At 37.9% G+C, this 18,473-nt stretch overlaps 1 protein-coding gene across 3 annotated transcripts in view; it reads left to right on the top strand.

Annotated features, from left to right (window-relative positions):
* The window catches only part of MANEA (mannosidase endo-alpha), a 135,772-nt gene that overhangs the window by 105,988 nt on the left and 11,311 nt on the right, over positions 1–18,473 (top strand). Inside the window, exons 4-5 of one of the 3 annotated variants that reach the window (XR_014297584.1) lie at positions 1,086–1,237; positions 1,335–1,565. The exons of 1 other annotated variant lie outside the window; for it this stretch is intronic. Coding sequence is in view for 1 of the 2 variants with exons in the window: in XM_082668570.1 (XP_082524696.1) it covers positions 1,086–1,097 (12 nt within the window). In the remaining variant the exon portion in view is untranslated. Of the gene's footprint in view, positions 1–1,085; positions 1,250–1,334; positions 1,566–18,473 lie in introns of those variants that run through there. One more of the 3 variants, XM_082668570.1, reaches the window with a different exon arrangement.

Consider the following 18,473-nt stretch of genomic DNA (forward strand, 5'->3'; position numbering starts at 1 on the left):
GGTCTCTTGACAACCAATCCATATTGTCACAACTGCTTTTTAGAATATTTTCTTCAAAGTTAGTAAAGATGGATTTGGAAGAGAAACTAGACATGGTTTATGTTTTAGAAAGTAAATGGTATCTGTGCTTTGGAGTTCCCCTTGAGTCTCTAAAGTTAGTAAGATTGGTTGAGTCAATACTGGTGTTAGCCCTTAGCAAAGTTCTGGTAAGGTTCATTTCCATTGCAAGAAGACCACTCAGAAATAGTTGGATTATTCAGAACTCACACAAATCATGAGATAGTAGAGATGATTTAACATCAAAGGTTTTGATACAGAAAATGTAGCTTCAAATATATGTAACCCAAACTGCTTGTAGCAATGACAAAACAAGTGTTAATGAAACTGTTCAATCATTGTAAAACTGGAGTAAACTTCAACTTGAGGCTAAGAAATGAAAACAAAACCAAAATACAGAACTTTCCAAACTTTTTACCATTCCCAAGCTTAGCAAAAATACACACACACACACACGCAAATACAGAAACACATACACATGTATATCTCAATATATAAAAAGGAAATGCAAATAATTGGGTAGGTTAGTATTAGCTTCATGGAATATTTACTGTCATGCTATAAAACTTAAAAACTAGGATTTTATAATGAAGTGCTAACTTTAATTATAGCAAAGAGAATAGTAGTATAATACTTAACATGTGAAGCATATGCAAACAGACTATTATGTAAAAAATCAAGCTAAGGTTCAGTGCTAAACATCTGCATGTTTAGTGAAAACAAATTTTAAAAATTATAATTAGGTCACTGTAGCCTCAGAGTGCTTCAGAAAATATCCTAGAATTTCAAAGAAATGGAAGGAAAAGGAGTGGGCTTGACGGCTTGTTTTAATAAAAGGAAAACTCTAGCTTCTGGATGCAACATGTAAAACTGACCCAAGTATGGCTTAAGAAATAGAAAGCGACTTCTCAAATTGATTAAATCCTTAAGTTGAAATCAATATCTTAAATACATTATTCTTCTGGTTAATAAACATTAGCTAATAGTGTGAGAGTTTCCTGCCTATTTATTAAATTTGTTTACCCCAGGTGACTTGGTAATCATTCCTGCTGAACAGAAAAGGAAACAAGTTAGAGGTCACCCAGCCTGGTTCCTGCGGTAGCCCTTGTCTTGGCCCCATCTGGAGCACTGAGGCTGTGAAGAGATCAACATGTAGAGTCGAGACTGATGCAAGAGAGATGTATGTTACCTATCGTGCTGTTCATTAAAAAACATTCTGTTGGCACTTGCCAAAAAATATATTGGTACCTGAGCAGGACTGATTTTTTCTTTCCTAGATCTGAGATGAAGATGCTGCTATTGAGAGTGAAGTACGAGCCAGTCAAAGAAAGCATTCAGGAAAATTCTGATTCCTTTTCTTCACCTCTTGGTTCACTCTTTCTTTAGGTCTCTATTATTTGTTGCTATTTCAAGTGGTTAAAATGGCTTTCCCTTTTACTTTTTTCTTGTCTCTCTAGTCAGAAATTCTTATTTGTAATCTTTTCTAAACTCCAAATTAGTGAAACTTTCTGAGTCATTTCTATGGTCTGAATGTTTGTGTCTCCCCAAATTCATATGTTGAAAACCTAATGCCCAAAGATGAGGGTATTAGGAGGTGGGGTCTTTGGGAGGTGCTTGGGTCATGCAGGTGAAACTCCTGTGAAGGGGACAGTGCTCTCATAAGAATTCTCAGCGAGCTCCCTTGCTACTTCTGCCATGTGAGGACACATGAGAGTCTGTGATCCAAAAGAGAGCCCTCACCAACCATGCTGGCTCTTTTATCTCCAACTTCCAGTTTCCAGAACTCTAGAAATAAACTTCTGTTGTTTATAAGCTACCCAATCTGTGATATTTTGTTATAGCAGCTTGAACTAAGACAGTCATCATAATACTGGTGATTATGATTAGAAAATAACATAAGTCTGTTTCTACCCTCTTACTAATGCCAGGCACTGGGCTTATGGTATTATATGTATGATGGAATTATATCCTGAAGTATTAATTAATCTAGTTAATTCTCTAATTCTCTATCCCTCTTTTCTTGTACTTGTACCCCAAGGGCTATTTTCCCTCCATCTATCTTACACTAAAGGAAAAAAAAAAATTGAAAGAAACAGCCAACCTAAGGGGAAGAAAATGATTTTCTTTTCAGAGACAGGCTTTAAATCTTAAAATTTGTATGGAAACACAAAAGACCCTGAATAGCCAAAGCAATCCTGAGAAACAAAAACAAAGTTGGAGAAATCAGGCTCCCTAACTTCAGACTACACTACAAAGCTACAGTAAGCAAAACATTATGGTACTGGTACAGAAACAGAAACATAGATCAATGGAACATGATAGAAAGCCAATGAACCTATGGTCAATTAATCTATGACAAAGGAGGCAAGAATGTACAATGGAGAAAAGACAGTGTCATCAATAAGTGGTGCTGGGAAAACTGGACAACTACATGTCAAAGAAAGAAATTAGAACATTCTCTAACACCATACACAAAATAAACTCAAAATAGATTAGAGACCTAAATGTAAGACCGGACACTATAAAACTCTTAGAGGTGGGGCTTCCCCGATGGCGCAGTGGTTGAGAGTCTGCCTGCCAATGCAGGGGACACAGGTTCATGCCCCGGTCCGGTAAGATCCCACATGCCGTGGAGCAGCTGGGCCCGTGAGCCATGGCTGCTGACCCTGCGTGTCTGGAGCCTGTGCTCCACAACGGGAGAGGCCACAGCAGTGAGAGGCCCGCGTACCGCAAAAACAAACAAACAAACAAACAAAAACTCTTAGAAGAAAACACAGGCAGAACACTCTGACATACAATGCAGCAATATCTTTTTTGACCCAGCTTCTACAGTAATGAAAATAAAAACAAAAATAAACAAATGGGACCTAATTAAAAGCTTTTGCACAGCAAAGGAAACCATAAACAAAATGAAAAGACGCAGGATGGGAGAAAATATTTTCAAACAAAGCAATGACAAAGGATTAAGCTGCAAAATATACAAATAGCTCATGCAGCTCAATATCAAAAAAACAAACAATCCAATCAAAAAATGGGCAGAAGACAGAAATAGACATTTCTCCAAAGAAGACATACAGATGGCCAAAAAGCACATGAAAAAAATGCTCAACACTGCTAATTATTAGAGAAATGCAAATCAAAATTACAATGAGGGCTTCCCCGGTGGCGCAGTGGTTGAGAGTCCGCCTGCCGATGCAGGGGACACGGGTTCGTGCCCTGGTCCGGGAAGATCCCACATGCCGTGGAGCGGCTGGGCCCGTGAGCCATGGCCGCTGAGCCTGCGCGTCCGGAGCCTGTGCTCCGCAACGGGAGAGGCCACGGCAGTGAGAAGCCCGCGTACTGCAAAAAAAAAAAAAAAAAAAAAAAAAAACTAAATGAGAATCACCTTACACCAGTCAGAATGGCCATCATCAAAATTCTATAAACAATAAATTCTAGAGAGCATGTAGAGAAAAGGGAACCCTTCTATACTGTTGGTGGGAATGTAAATTGGTAGCCACTATGGAGAACAGTATGGAGGTTCCTTAAAAAACTAAAAATAGAACTACCATATTATCCAGCAACACAATACTGGGCATATATCCAGAGAAAACCATAATTTGAAAAGTACATGCACCCCAATGTTCACTGCAGCACTGTTTGCAATAGCCAAGACATGGAAGCAACCTAAATGTCATCAACTGATGAATGGATAAAGAAGATGTGGTATATATATACAATGGAATATTACTCAGCCATAAAAAATGAAATAATGCCGTTTGTAGCAACATGGATGGGCCTAGAGATGATCGTACTAAGTGAAGTAAGTCAGACAAAGACAAATATCATATTATATCACTTATACGTGGAATCTAAAAAAAATGATACAAATGAACTTATTTACAAAACAGAAACAGACTCACAGACTTTGAAAACAAACTTATGGTTACCAAAAGGGAAATGTGTTGATAAATTAGGAGTTTGGGATTAACATATACACACTACTATATATAAAATAGATAATCAGCAAGGACCTATTATAGAGCACAGGGAACTCTACTCAATATTCTATAATAACCTATATGGGAAAAGAATCTGAAAAAGAATGGATATATGTATATGTATAACTGAATCACTTTGCTATACACCTGAAACTAACACAACATTGTAAATCAACTATAATATAAAATAAAAATTAAATTAAACAAACAATAAATAAAATAGGCCTGTCGAAATGAGAGGAAAAAATGATATGACATTTAAAACCTAAAGGAGAGACTGGGTGGTTTGGAGAGTCATCCAAGATGGAACTGCAGTGGATCATGAATCCCCCAACAACCTGGTCTTCCACAGTTAGAAGTTTATAAGCTCCCCCTTGAAGACATGGTAGGAAATTTGAGCATCCTGATAGAAATATGGCTGAAGAAAAAAACCTCACTCCTGGCCAAAGCAGTGCTAAATTAAACCAGTGAGGTATGTCCTTGTGAGCATAGCTGACATTAGACCCACTATGATTACATACAGGTTAAGAAACTGAGATTAAATAACTTGTGCAAGATCGCTATCCAGTTAGTTTTGGAGCTGGGGTAGAAGCCCATGTACTCTGGCATCAGAACTTTCGTTTATCATATTATTTTACTGCTTCCAGATATCTACTGCAAAATAATTTACGATAAGGATTTATCAATACAGTGATGTTTCATTGCCTCTAAAAAGTATCCATATGCTCAAAGAACAATGTTGGGCTTTATTTTTTACTCTATTATGTACTTATTTTATTCATAGAAAGATCTGGATTAAGGGCATTTCTGACAATGAAAAATAACTCACCAATTCCTATGCAACCTGGGCTTTAGAACCATATCAATATCACTTGCAGGTGTTCACGTTTCAGGTTTGAGGGAAACCTAATACAATTTAGATAAATGGGTTTTTAATTAACAAAAACTGAAGTCCAGCCCAAGGGAGAGTACTTCAACTTTAGAATTAGCTGTATAACGAATCTAGTTTTTAAAATGTCAGCCATGCCCACCCGCCTGCCTTTCTTATAACTGTGCTATGGTTTCCAAGGAGCCGTCTATGAATCTGGCCATCAGCAATCTCCTGGTATCAATTGCTGAAGTAAAATTTGCATAAGAACAAAGTAACTTTAGTTTATATAATCAAATCAAGTTACTTTGTCTTTCTTTTAGCATAAAATCCATGTTACAGGATTGAGCCTCAAACATTATGGCACCTAAGAATTCGAGAGTATGCCATGTGCAACTTATCAACTTCTGCCTTTCCTCTCCATTATACATTCTCACACAAAAAACTTAACCTATAAAAGAAAAAAATTGGTAAGTTGGTCTTTAATAAAATTAAAAACTTTTCCACAAAACATAATATTAAGAAAATGAAAAACAAGACACAGTCTGTAAGAAAATATTTGCAAAACACATATATGATAAAGGACATATCCAAAATACACAGAGAATTGTTAAAATACAAAAAGAAGTTAAATCAGTAAATAATGGGCACAAGAGCGGAACAAATACCTCATCAGAGAAGATATAGTGATAGCAAGTAAGTATATGAAAAGATGCTCAATATCATATGTCATTAGGGAAATGCAAATTAAAACTACAATGAGATACCACTATATACATATAAGAATCGTTAAAATCCAAACAGAGACATTCACAAATGCTGGTGAGAACGTTAAACAACAAGAACTCTTATTCATTACTGGAGGGAATGCAAAATGATACAGCTACTTTGGAAAACAGTTTGGCAGTTTCTTACAAAGCTGAACATAATCTTAACGTGATTCAGCCATCAAGCTCTTAGATATTTACCCAAATGACTTAAAAACATATGTCCACACAAAAGCCCACACACACATTTTTTATAGCAGCTTCAATCACAATTACCAAAGATTGGAAGTAACCAAGATGTCCCTTAATAGGTAAATGGTTAGACAAGCTGTTTTACATCCATACAATGGAGTACTATACAACAATTAAAAAAAGCAATGAAGGAACAAGCCATACAAACACATGGATTCATCTCAAATGCATATTGCTAAATGAAAGAAGCCAGTCTGAAAAGTCTACATACATATGCTTCCCATTATAGGACATTCTGGAAAGGGCAAAACTATAGAGACAATAAGCAGATCAGTGACTTCCAGGGGGTTCAGTGGTAGCAGGGGAAGGATGAATCTTTGAAGTACAGAGGATGGGAATTTTGAGAAGGCAAAACTGTTCACTATGATACTGCAATGATGGACAAATGAAGCTATGTATTTGTTAGAACCCACAGAAATTTACAGCACAGAGTGAACCTTTATGTATGCAAATTTTAAAAAAATCATTTAAAAGGATACCACAGGATAGAAAGCAGAGTGTGGCCAAAATTATCTAAATCTATCAAACAACCTCACTGAAGGGGATGGAGTAGAAGGTGCTGACTGAAGTAATTCTGGAAATGGGGGGAGTCTGTATGACTAAAGGCAAAAGAAATTGCTTATAAGCACTGTTCCCTAGTTGATAAAATTGTTTCACAGAGCAGAACTTGTTAACAATCCTCATAATGCTTTACATGTACAGTTGCCCCTCCCTGTCCATGGGGGACTTGGTTCCAAGAACCCCTACGGATACCAAAATCTGTGAATGCTTTAGTCCCTTATATAAAATGGCATAGTATTTGCATATAACCTATGGACAACCTCCTGTATACTTTAAATCATCTCTGTATTACTTGTAATACTTAATACAATGTAAACACTATGTAAATAGGTACAAATACAATGTAAATACTATATAAATAGTTGCTGGCACATGGCAATTTCAAGTTTTGGGTTTTTGGAACTTTCTGGAATCTTTTTTCAAGTATTTTCACCTGAGAAATATTTTGAATATTTTGAATTCATGGGTGTGAATCCCGTGGATATGGAGGGCCAACTGTCTACTGGAATTGAACATTTAAATTAATGAATGGCATACAGTGGGAACCACTGTATGAGGTTTCTCATTGTTCGAGTGGGAGATAACAGATAAGCAAGGGGAAGATGCTAGAAGAATCCATGGAGTAATGGGTTCAAGTTTGCTACATCTGTGTTAATTCATATTCAGCTTAATATAGATATAGGTGATGACATACAGAAGCACAGATATATGTACATACACGGGCTTAGTATACACATCCATGTATTTTCTTGGTCTGTCAGCTGAGAGGGCTTAGAATCAACAACTTGCTAGTAGCTATAACCACATCGCCCAGACCTTGGTGTTACCATTGTCCTATACAAAGAACCAGTTGCTCCTTAACAGAATGTCTGATTCTGGGCTAAGGGCAGAAAATAGATAAGATTAGCCTGGGGCATTTTGCAGTGCCAGAAAGGAAGGAAATGCTTACCAAAACAAACAAGCAAATGAACAAATGCAGCAAAAACAAAAAGACAATGTAAGAATGTGCCAAAAAGGCACAGAAACCAACTAAAATGGCTAGCAAAGGCCGAAGTTGGAACAATTTGAGCAATATAAAGTAATATTATATTTAATTCAAAGTATAATATATTTATGAGTTCTTGTTGATATAACTAAATGATAGAATAAACAGAGGAACATGGACAAATCTCTTGTGCAGAAGAATTCTAAATATTTTATGCAGGTATTTCAACCTCAGATAGGTAGTGAATAACTTCCCACTTACTAAGTATGAGCTGCACACAGTGACTTCCTTTCATAGAGCACAGTATAGAAAGGGAGAGAAAAAAAGGAACTTTTCAGAGGAGAAATCTGACAATCACTATCTTAGGCAGGTGGTGAAGGTCAACATCTAGTGACATGTCATGTTGATGGTATATACTCTTGATATGATGTGATGCTGGCACTCCCTCCCTATAACCCATGACCCAGTCTAATCATGAGAAAAATATCAGACAAATCCTAGTTGACGGACATTCTGCAAAATACCTGACCAGTATTCTTCAAAACTGTGAAGGTTATCAAAACTCAGAAAACTCTGAGAAACGGTCACCGCTAAGGAGACATGACATCTAAATGTAATGTGGAATCCTAGATGGAGTCCTGGAACAGAAAAAGGGCAATAAGCAAAAACTAAGGAAATCTGAGTAAACTGTGGCAAATGTAAGGTCTTAATAATAGGGGAAACTGGATGTGAAGTATGTGGGAAATCTCTGTATGACCTCCACAGTCTTTCTGTAAATCTAAAGCTATTCTAAAATTTCAAAAAATTATTTTAGAAAGTACATGTCCTAAGTACATAGCTCAGTGAATTTAAACTTTTGTACATCCAGCTCCCAGATCACTATCAGTGCCACCAAAGCCCCCTCATCCTCCCCAGACCCCCATCCTCAGGCACTATTGCCCCTCCACCAAGAGCAAGGACAATCCTGAGCTCTAAAACATAGATTTGTTGTGCTTGGCACTGAACTTAACATGTAGATGGAATCACACAATAGGAAGAAGATTCTTTTTTAAAAGTCAAATTGGCTCAAGCCACTTGAGGCTCCTATAGGAACGTATTTCCCTTGATTATGTGCATTTATCGGTATAAAATTAAGGTGCTTGTCAGCAGTTCGGACAGCCTGGTATTTGACTTGATGTAATTTAAGCTATTTGGAAATGAATTAATTAGGGAGAATGGAAGAATAAAATATATGAAATGTTGTCTTCTTTTCTTTGTAAGATTCCTTTTCCCTAAACTTTTTGATTATACAGAGCTTGCATTCTCTAAAATGTTTCAACTTTTTCTGGTTAACAGTTAATACAACAAATGTTGCTTACCAGGTTTTCAGATCATAACTAATGGCACTTGTATTTTCAATGATTCACTCCCTTCTTTCCATGCAGTCTGAAATCTAGGAGTCTTACTCTCCTGTGGAATGACCCTATGAAGGCTCCTTCTTGATTTGTCATAACTACCAGTTTGACAAATCTTTAGGACATAGAGTGTTATTTAAATTTAGTCCTCATACAGCTTGTCATATAATTAATCATCGAACAAGATTTTAAAATGCAGATTCTAGGCCCACTCAACCCTACTGAATCGGACTCTTTGGCTTTAAAGTCTCCAGGTCTGTAATTGTGTAATATCACCATGTAATTCTTTTGTCCACACAAGTTTAAGGACCACTTCCTTGCTATCAGACATGGCATAACTTGGTGAATTTCTTCACAGTATTTTTTTTTAAATGCTATTCACAACCATTTTAAATGAGTATGTATGTGTGTGTGTATAATTTCAAAATGTATAGACTACAACTCAGATTCATAGAATCTGTCATTTTCTAGTACTCATTTCATCTTGCTGTTCAACACTTGCTGTTTAGCTTATCCATTGTTTCTGGTTTAAAATTGTGTTTTTCATCTGTACAGAGCCTCTTTTGAAAAACTGCCCAATCTTTCCATGAGTTAATGTTAGGAAATTCTAGCATTTATCCACCTTGCCCTTTCTTTCGGAGAATCTTTCACGTCATTATGGTGCCGTATTCCATGAAGGTCAATCACTGCCTCCTAGACATTTTTCTTAGCCATTTCTAAGTCACCACATGATCATGGTCAGTTTTTTCAGGGACCAAAATGAAGGAGAAGTTTTAAAATTTCTCTTTCTACATAAGAAAGCAAAGAATATCTACTGTGACTCTCCTCCTCTCTCCCCTCCAAATACTAGAGTCCCTCACTTTAAAAATGAGTGGTAGAGATTCAGGCAGCTTTCATCTCATTAAATAAGACTATGCTGCTCTTTTTCCATTTTTGAAAAATCATCCTGCCTGATAATAACTAATGCTTATTGAGTACTTATTATGCTGGACTGTGTTCTAAGCATTTAATTTTTTTTTTTTTTTTTTAGCATTTAACATAACAATTTTATGAGACTGGTCCTTTTATCATTTGCATTTTACTGAGGCACAGCGAGGTCAAGTAAGTTGCCCATGGTAGATAACTAGTGGGCAGTCAGGCTGATATTCAAAGTGAGTCAGTCTGTCTCCAAAGCCCCATGCTTTTCCTACCATGCTAGACTTCTTCTCATTCATTCATTCAACAGAGGTTTATTGAATACGACCTTCTATGGTCAGGTCACTAGGGATATAGTAATGCATGCAGAAGACAGATCCTAGCTCACATGGACCTGGTCGGGGCAGAGAGAGACAAGAAAAGCTGATAATAAACAAATGAACATATAATTTAATGTCAGCATGTAAAACGTGCTGTGAAAAAAGTGGTCAAGTCTGGTTTCTTTAGATGTGGTTGTCAGGGAAGAATTATTCTAAGGAGGTAACACTGAGCTGAAACTGAAGATGATAAGGACGCAGACATACAAAAAGATAAAAGAGCACTCCAGATAGAGGGAAGTAGGGTGGAGACCCCTAAATGAGAAACAGGTGGAATGTTAGAGAGCAAAGGACTTGTGACTAGCACAGTAACCAAGACCGAGTATGGTATGAAAGTGGGATAGGCAAGTAAGGGTCAGAACATGCAGGGTTGTTTAGGTCAAGACAAGAAGGTGGATTTGTTCTAACATCCCCTGCTTTAAGCAGGGTGATGATATGATTTGATGTACATTTAGAAATATTTTGGTTGCTATGTGTGGGAAATTAATTTTAACAAAGTCAAGTGGGAACAGGGAGAACTATACCTTATAATCCTTTAAAATGAAAACTGCTAAATTTGTGGAAATTTAGGGAAAGATCAACCAATAGATAAACAGGATGTTTTACAAGGAAGTCTCCCTCGCTACTACAGAACATTATAAAGTAAAGACAAAGGGAAATGATGGGACTGCTTTCTATTTTAACATAATATTTTTCATTTTATATTAATCTGATTATTTGCTAAGTTATTATTTTCCTGATGTCATATAGATACAGCCTCAGGTGATCCTCCCAAGATGCTTTGGGCTTCATAAGTCCATAAAGTTCCTGAAAGTTACCCATAAATCTATGGCTCTAATCTTCCAGATGAGAGGCCTCCAAAAACTCAAATTGGCACAGTTTGCATCTCCTTTGAGAATTTAATTTTAAATCTGAATTTGATTTGTATCATTGACCAAATGTTTATGGGCACATTTCACAAGGAAGATACTTATCTGGTTTTGCAGACAACAGGCATATGTATTCCGCTATATCATCTACTTTTAAGAAATTTAAAAGTTATGTCTTCATTCAAGAAATGTTTGAAAGCCTATGATGTGGAAAACCCTGGGGTAGGCATCACGGCTATGCAGATGAATTGCACATAGTTTCCACTTTAAAGAATCTTACAGACAAGTACAAGGAGACATAATAAGAGCAACATAAAAGGCCTACTCTGATAGAGAAGAAAGAAGTGATTGTTTTCTATCGATTGTCAGGGAGAATGTCATACTCAAGGTATCCACCCGGAAACAGAGGCTGCAACTGTCGCAAGTAGGCAGAAATAATCCCAGGGAAGAGGAGCGGCAGATGAGGCAGAGTGAAATAGTTGAGGAAAAGCTAAATCTAGACTACATTCTTGAATTGGTCACCACTGGTAAAAACTTGGCTTGATTCTACCTGGACCTTTTGTGGAGCCATGAAGTTTGTGCCCCAGAACTGCCTGCCTGAGGGACAAAAAAGATCAGAACTTAATAACAACTATCCTCTCTCCACTGATCAATAGTTGTCCATTGGGACATTAACTCCCTAATACTTCCAGATTACACATGAGGAAGTGGCCAGATTGGTTCCCATAGATGTCCTTTATCAGAGAAGCTTGGGACAGAAAGTAAAAAATAACTGTTACAGCTAAGGGAATGTGCTATCAGGTCATACCTGTGTGAAGCTGGTTGCTAAGGCAATGACTGAAGTAAAAGGTAGGCTAAGAGTATGGGAAAATGGAGCAAGATATTCTTAGTACAGAAAACTTTCACATGAGGTAGGCTTTGAGCTAGAACTCAAAGATGTATCAGGATTTTATATACAAAGATTAAGAAGATGTAGTAAGATGGGGAAATAATTTAGAAATGTATTTCAGGCAAAGAAAATCTGGTGAACAAATATACAGATTCGGGAGAGCAGAGAGTGTACTTATAAAGGGATTATGACAGATAAGAGTGGATGTATCTCTTGGGTTGAAGAGCGAAAGATCTTCAGTAGTCGACCCTGGAATGGACCACCATTGTCCAGTGCATGAAGGTCATTGGCTTAGTCCAATCACATGTTAACCCCTGGGTCCAGGACAGGACTATGAAAGTCAGATGCATTATTATGGCAGAAGAGTAGTTCCCTGTAGGAAGGTGTTGTGGTTTACAATATAACCACAAATTATGTGATTTTCTTCCCTTCAAGAGGTAGAGTTTAATCTTCCCTTCCCCCTTAAGTGTGGGCTGGACTTAATAATCTGCTTCTGACAAACAGCATGTGGTGAAAGTGATAGAGCTATTGATAACTAATACAGAAATCATACTGAACAGACTGAAAAACATGTATGACCAGTATAGGTTACAAGGGACAAATTTAGGGTGAAGATGATGGATAAAGAAAATATAGACATATGAGAAACTAAGGAGACTAGATTTCTATAAGAACAGTATCAAAGAAATGTAGACAATTAATAGATGGACTTTAATAAAATCCTTCTGCACATCAAAAAACTGAGTGTTAAAATTTGTTTATTTTCACTGTATCGTTAGTGTATCATCCCAGTCACATGTTCTCAAGAATAACTCATGTTACATAGAGACTCGATTCCAGATTTGGCCTGAGAAATGCCTAGATAATAGGGAAGTGATAAGATGTGACCCCTGCTTGCTTGGTTTTCTTAATTCAAAAGAAGTTAGTGGAAAGTCCAGAAGAAATTGGTAGATAATAGATTCCAAATTCAAATAAATTCCACCCTAATCCTACAATTTCCTTTTTCAATGTAATGAATCTAATATTTTGACATATTTTAAGGCATTTCTTTTTCTTTTTCTGTAATGTGTTCAGGATTGTCTCTCTAGTCTGTCAGAAGCAAGGTGTCCCTTTGGATTTGTATGTGGAGACTAAGAGTTGACATAGCAGGAATGCAAAGAGAATAAAAGAATTAATGGCTGTACTCAGTTTGTGATGTTTAAAATAGTATTTTGATGAAAAACAATTATCTAGATATCTAAGCTTTTTTTAAAGAGATATGAATCTTCTAAATTCTTTTAGTACATGAAGAAATAAACCTTATAGACTCCAGCCATAGATTTCCTTTCATATTGCAGAGAAGACATTCCATCTGCCTATGATGATTAGGTCATAAGTCTTATTCTCCTAAGGTAGATAAGATAAAGTAGTTTCAGGGTCAAAACTTCTTTCTTCTATTTCCACTCAGTACCAAAACTTTAAGCTGAGGGTTTTGAGAAACATCCATACTCGTAGGTTAGAGCTGGGAAACACTGTGGCAAGTGGCATAATTCCATGGGAACTGTGTCATTGAGGCTGCAAACCCCTGGGAAAATTCTCTGGATCCAATGTGGTATAAACGTGGCTCCGAGGTGGTGGCCAGAGGCAGGTAGACATTCATGTTCATTCCTCTAGGCCTTTACTTGTCAGAGGCTCTGGGAGTCCCTGCATCCCCTGTGAGGGAGGCAGATATGATAAGAGGGACAGTAGGTAGTTTGTAAAACCTGCAAGTCCATGATGGAGCTATTGCAGATAGGAACGTGAAGACCCAGGACAAATATCTGCAGCCAGAGTCTTCAGCAGAGGCTGCCAGCACATGACACACAGGGAGCTAAATACTGTCAGTCACACCTCACCAGACCAGAGAGCTGACGAGTCCAAGGCCCTACACAGCCAAGATCCTGGAGGACACAAAGGATTCCATTGTGGGTCTCAGCCTGAATCTCTTTTGCTGACAAGAGATTGCCTAAGTCATTGCCCTCTCTCGAAAGGGAAGAGATAGAAATCTGGAAAAAAATATTTGTATTCCGAAGACATGAATTACTTAAAGAGTGGTTTAACATTATTAACTCAAGTTAAGAATACTGAATTGGGTAAATTTAGTTTTCTTTCTTTCAGCTGCCTCGTGGGAGTAGAGGCCTCTGAGGGAAAACAGATCACAGAGAGAGAAATCAGGGTTGACATGCTCTTTATGCCTCTGAACTGCAGTGGAAGTGAACATGTGTTTCTGCTGAATTTACCTACTTGTGAGTGTGATGAGGTACCAAACTCTTCTAGTTCCAGGAAACCACAGATAAAAATCTGTTTATCTGTTTCAGTTACATTATTTTGTAATAGAGTGAGAATAGGCAACATGGGCACAATATAATTTTTGAACCTAGATCCTACCACTATCATTATGTAGACATGACCTTGTGAGTTTTCAGACTTGCTGACTGTATTGTGATTTTCTATCGTTTAGTGTGTCTATATTGCAGGAACAAAGAGGCTATCTCTCTTAATGGGAGGTGTCTGTAATTTTTTTTCCAGTTTAAAGTATATTCTTATGAGTGAATAGCATTATTTACCACACTCTGAATGCATATCCCCTAAAATAATTTAATTTTATGACAACAATTTCCATGCATTGAGGCATTTTGTATTTTCAGTTAGCTTGCATTTTCTGAGACATAGTTAAATCAGCTTTAATCTTTTCCTTTAGGTCCGTTTTTTCTTAGTTTTTGTAATAGCTATTAAAGGATTCTTTAGAAACAAATTAACTTTCCTAAGGCTGTGTATGTTCAGCCTATTAAAATTTACATCAAAAGTTTATAATGAAAACCACTCAGATCATTCAAAGATGAGGCATTGTTATAGAATTAAAATAACCCCTTAGTTCCTACTATTGTTTATTATGTGAGCAGGGGCACTAGAGAGACAGGAAAAAAAATAGGTGATTACGTCTATTAATGTCAGCTGCTTGATATTGGTTCCTGTCTCACTCGTTTTTCAGTGAAATTAATCTACTTTCTTTTATTTACCAAATCTTTGAGGGAGCTTCCCTGATGGCGTGGTGGTTAAGAATCTGCCTGCCAATTCGGGGGACACGGGTTCGAGCCCTGATCCGGGAAGATCCCACATGCCACGGAGCAACTAAGCCCCTGCACCACAACTACTGAGCCTGCGCTCTAGAGCCCGCAAGCCCTAACTACTGAGCCTGCGTGCTGCAACTACTGAAGCCCGCGTGCCTAGGGCCTGTGCTCTGCAACAAGAGAAGCCACCACAATGAGAATCCCTCGTACAGAAACGAAGAGTAGCCCCCGCTCGCCGCAACTAGAGAAAGCTCGTGCGCAGCAACGGAAGACCCAACACAGCCAAAAATAAATTAAATAAATTTATAAAAAAATCTTTGAAATTTGTAATGTTATTAGCATTGTTTCTTCTGAAACACAAGAACATTCTATCCCTATTATTTTTCCAGCATTCCACCCAACACTGCTCTGAATACAATTTTCCGGTTTTCAACCTCCCATTCATTTCTTCCTATTTAACCTTCTCCACATCAGCATCACTTTTACCTCTTTTTTGTTCCCCGCATCACTCCTCTTCTCATTCATTTGCTTTACCACTAAGCTGGAGCTGCACTGCTTATTTTCTGTAGTAAGAACACTTATCACCAGAACTACCCTCTTAACAAAATTTTAAGTGTACAATACACTGTTGTAACCATAGGCACAGTGTTGTACAGCAGGTCTCTAGAGTAATCATCTTACAAAACTGAAACTTTGTACCCACTGAAAGCAACTCCCAGTTTCCGGCTCTCTCCAGTCACTGACACCACCATTCTACTCTCATCTATGTGTTTGACCATTTTAGATACCTCCTAAAAGTTGCTAAGTGAAATAAGCCAGTCACAGAAGGACAAACTCTTTTCATTTTTTGAAAATGGCCTAGCAACCTACTGTACAATAAATGCTGAGACCAACTGGCACAATCTTACTCAATTTCTCCTTCCCACAACTTAAAAAAAAAACCAACCCTGCAAACTAAGTCTCCTTATCCCCTTTTCTTCCTAAGCCTTTTCCTTAAAATGCCCTTCACAGATTTTTCCATCAGCCATATCTATTTCGTCTTTGCATTAGCACCTTCTCCAACTTAGAACACTCTGACCTTTGCACTCAAAAAGAAAATAATATTCCTTTCAGTCCTGTAATACTCTCAAATGACTTCATACATGTCTTCTTCTCCCATTCAACTACTCAACCTAAACCCTTCACATTCAGTCTGCTCTCTCTGTCACACTAATAAACAATTTTATGAATTCCATAGCTTATGTTTTAAAATCCCTTTCTCTTTGATTGCTCTAAAATTAATTGTAGATATGTTTCATTATGCTTTGCTTTAAATGTTTTCCTTTCTCCCCTGTTATGTCAAATTGTGTCCCCTCAAAATTCATATATTGAGCCCTAAACCCCAAGTACCTCAATATGTGGCTATATTTGGAGATAGGTACCATTAAAGAGGTGATTAAGTTAAAATGAGGCTATTAGGGTAGTCCTAATCCAATTCAACCAATGTCCTTATAAGAAGAAGATATGAGGACACACAGAGAGACCCTAGAGATCCTTGTGCCCAGAGAAACGACCCTGAGGGACACAGTAAAAAGGCAGCCACCTGCAAACCAAGAGAGAGGCCTCCGAAGAATCCAAACCTGCTAATGTCATGATCTTGGACTTCCAGCCTCCAGAACAGTGAGAAAATAAGTTTCTGTTGTTTAAGCCACTCAGCCTATGTATTTTGTTATGGCATTCTAAGAATGCTGCATCCAATTGCAGTGTGGAGGGGCTTCCCCACACCACCACCAATTCTCTGACACCAGCAGGGTGTACGACTCAACTTAATTCTGACACTCTCTACCCAGAGATAGCACCATATTCTACAGGTTAAGGGCTCAGGCCTACAAGATTGCCTCCCTCCTCACTTCAGATGCCAGAGGCAAACCCAGCTTGTTACTTCTGATCCACTTAGAGACTGGAGATTTCCGGGACCTCCCCCTGGTGTTTGATTAATCTGCTGGAGTGGCTCACAGGACTCAGAGAAACATTTTACTTACTAGGTCATCAGTTTATTACGAAAGGATGTAACTCACGAACAGCCAGATGGAAGAGATGCAGAGGGCAACGTACAGGAAGAGGGCCTGAACTTTCATACCCTCTCTAAGGGCGCCACTCTCTGAAGCTCCATGTGTTCACCAAGCAGCTAGCTCTCCAAAATCTCTCCTGTGGGGATTTTATGAAGGTTCATTACATAGGCAATAGTCATGAAATCATTGGCCATTGATGATTAAACTCAATCTCCAGCAGCACCCCGCACCCCACCCCATCCCCAGGTCAGAGGGTGGAGCTGAAAGTTCCAATCCTCTAATCACTTACCCCCTTCCTTAGGTGTATTCCAAAGTCACCTCATTATCATACCAAAAGACACCTTTATCTCTATCACCACTTAGGAAATTACAAGGATTTTGGGGGCTCTGTGCCAGGAATGGGTCAAAGACCAAATACACATTTCTTACTATAAATCACAGTATCACATAGCCCTAGCAAGCTAATATACCCACTGAACCCTGGGAATCTCACTGCTCTCTGATCACTCTTCATTTTTTTTTGCTGGCTCTTCATCCATTTCACTCAAATGAGATGTTAGATTTGCCTCACAATTTTATCCTAAACTTTGTATTTCCTTCAATGTTGACTTCTTCATTAATTACTTCCTAAGGTGTTTACAGGCACCTCCAAGCAGATATCTACATATTTAAATTATAGATATAAAATCATGTTGCAGCTCACATGAAACATGTGTTTTTTCTGTGATCATCTGCACAGCTCCACCTCAGTCCTATACCAGCACTTCCGATTCAGCAAATACAAAATTAGACTTGCCTCCACATGTTCAAATTATTGCCTTTTTGTATCCCTGCATATTATATCCATGTCCCATGTCCTATTAATGATGTCGTCATTTTCTTTCTTTTTAATCCTTGCCTCTCCATTCTTCATTTATTCCTCTGTGGCATCTCTCAGTTCATTTCCTTCCCTTTCCATGTGCCATCACTGGAGTTTAGGTCATGGTTATTAATGGAAAACTTTGATCTCTCACACTGAATTCAAGTCCTCTGTATTCTCCTTCCAAGGAAAAGAAGCACTGATGGGGGTCACAGTTGAGAACATTAATAGACCATGGTGCTAAAGGGTAGGAGCTTTTGTAGTGAGTATGAAAGTGATTCAGAGCTCTTGCTTTTATAAAATGTGTTTCTTTCCCTTTGTGTATGTATGTGTGCGTGTAAAGGTGTATCTTTTTTGTATTTATTCCTCATGTAAGAGGAGGGTCACAACCCCACTTCATTTCTGCAAAAGTTTATCCTTATCCCATATCCAATTTTAGAAAACAAAAAGGGAACAAGAAGGAAGAAGGGAGGGATGTGGGCTAGATTGCTTAAAGACTATCTACTATATAGTAAATTCTCTACTGAATACTGAGAATGTTCAACAAAATACCTCTATAT

This window comes from Grampus griseus, assembly GCF_964374135.1.
Source record: "Grampus griseus genome assembly, chromosome: 13".
Taxonomy (NCBI): domain Eukaryota; kingdom Metazoa; phylum Chordata; class Mammalia; order Artiodactyla; family Delphinidae; genus Grampus; species Grampus griseus.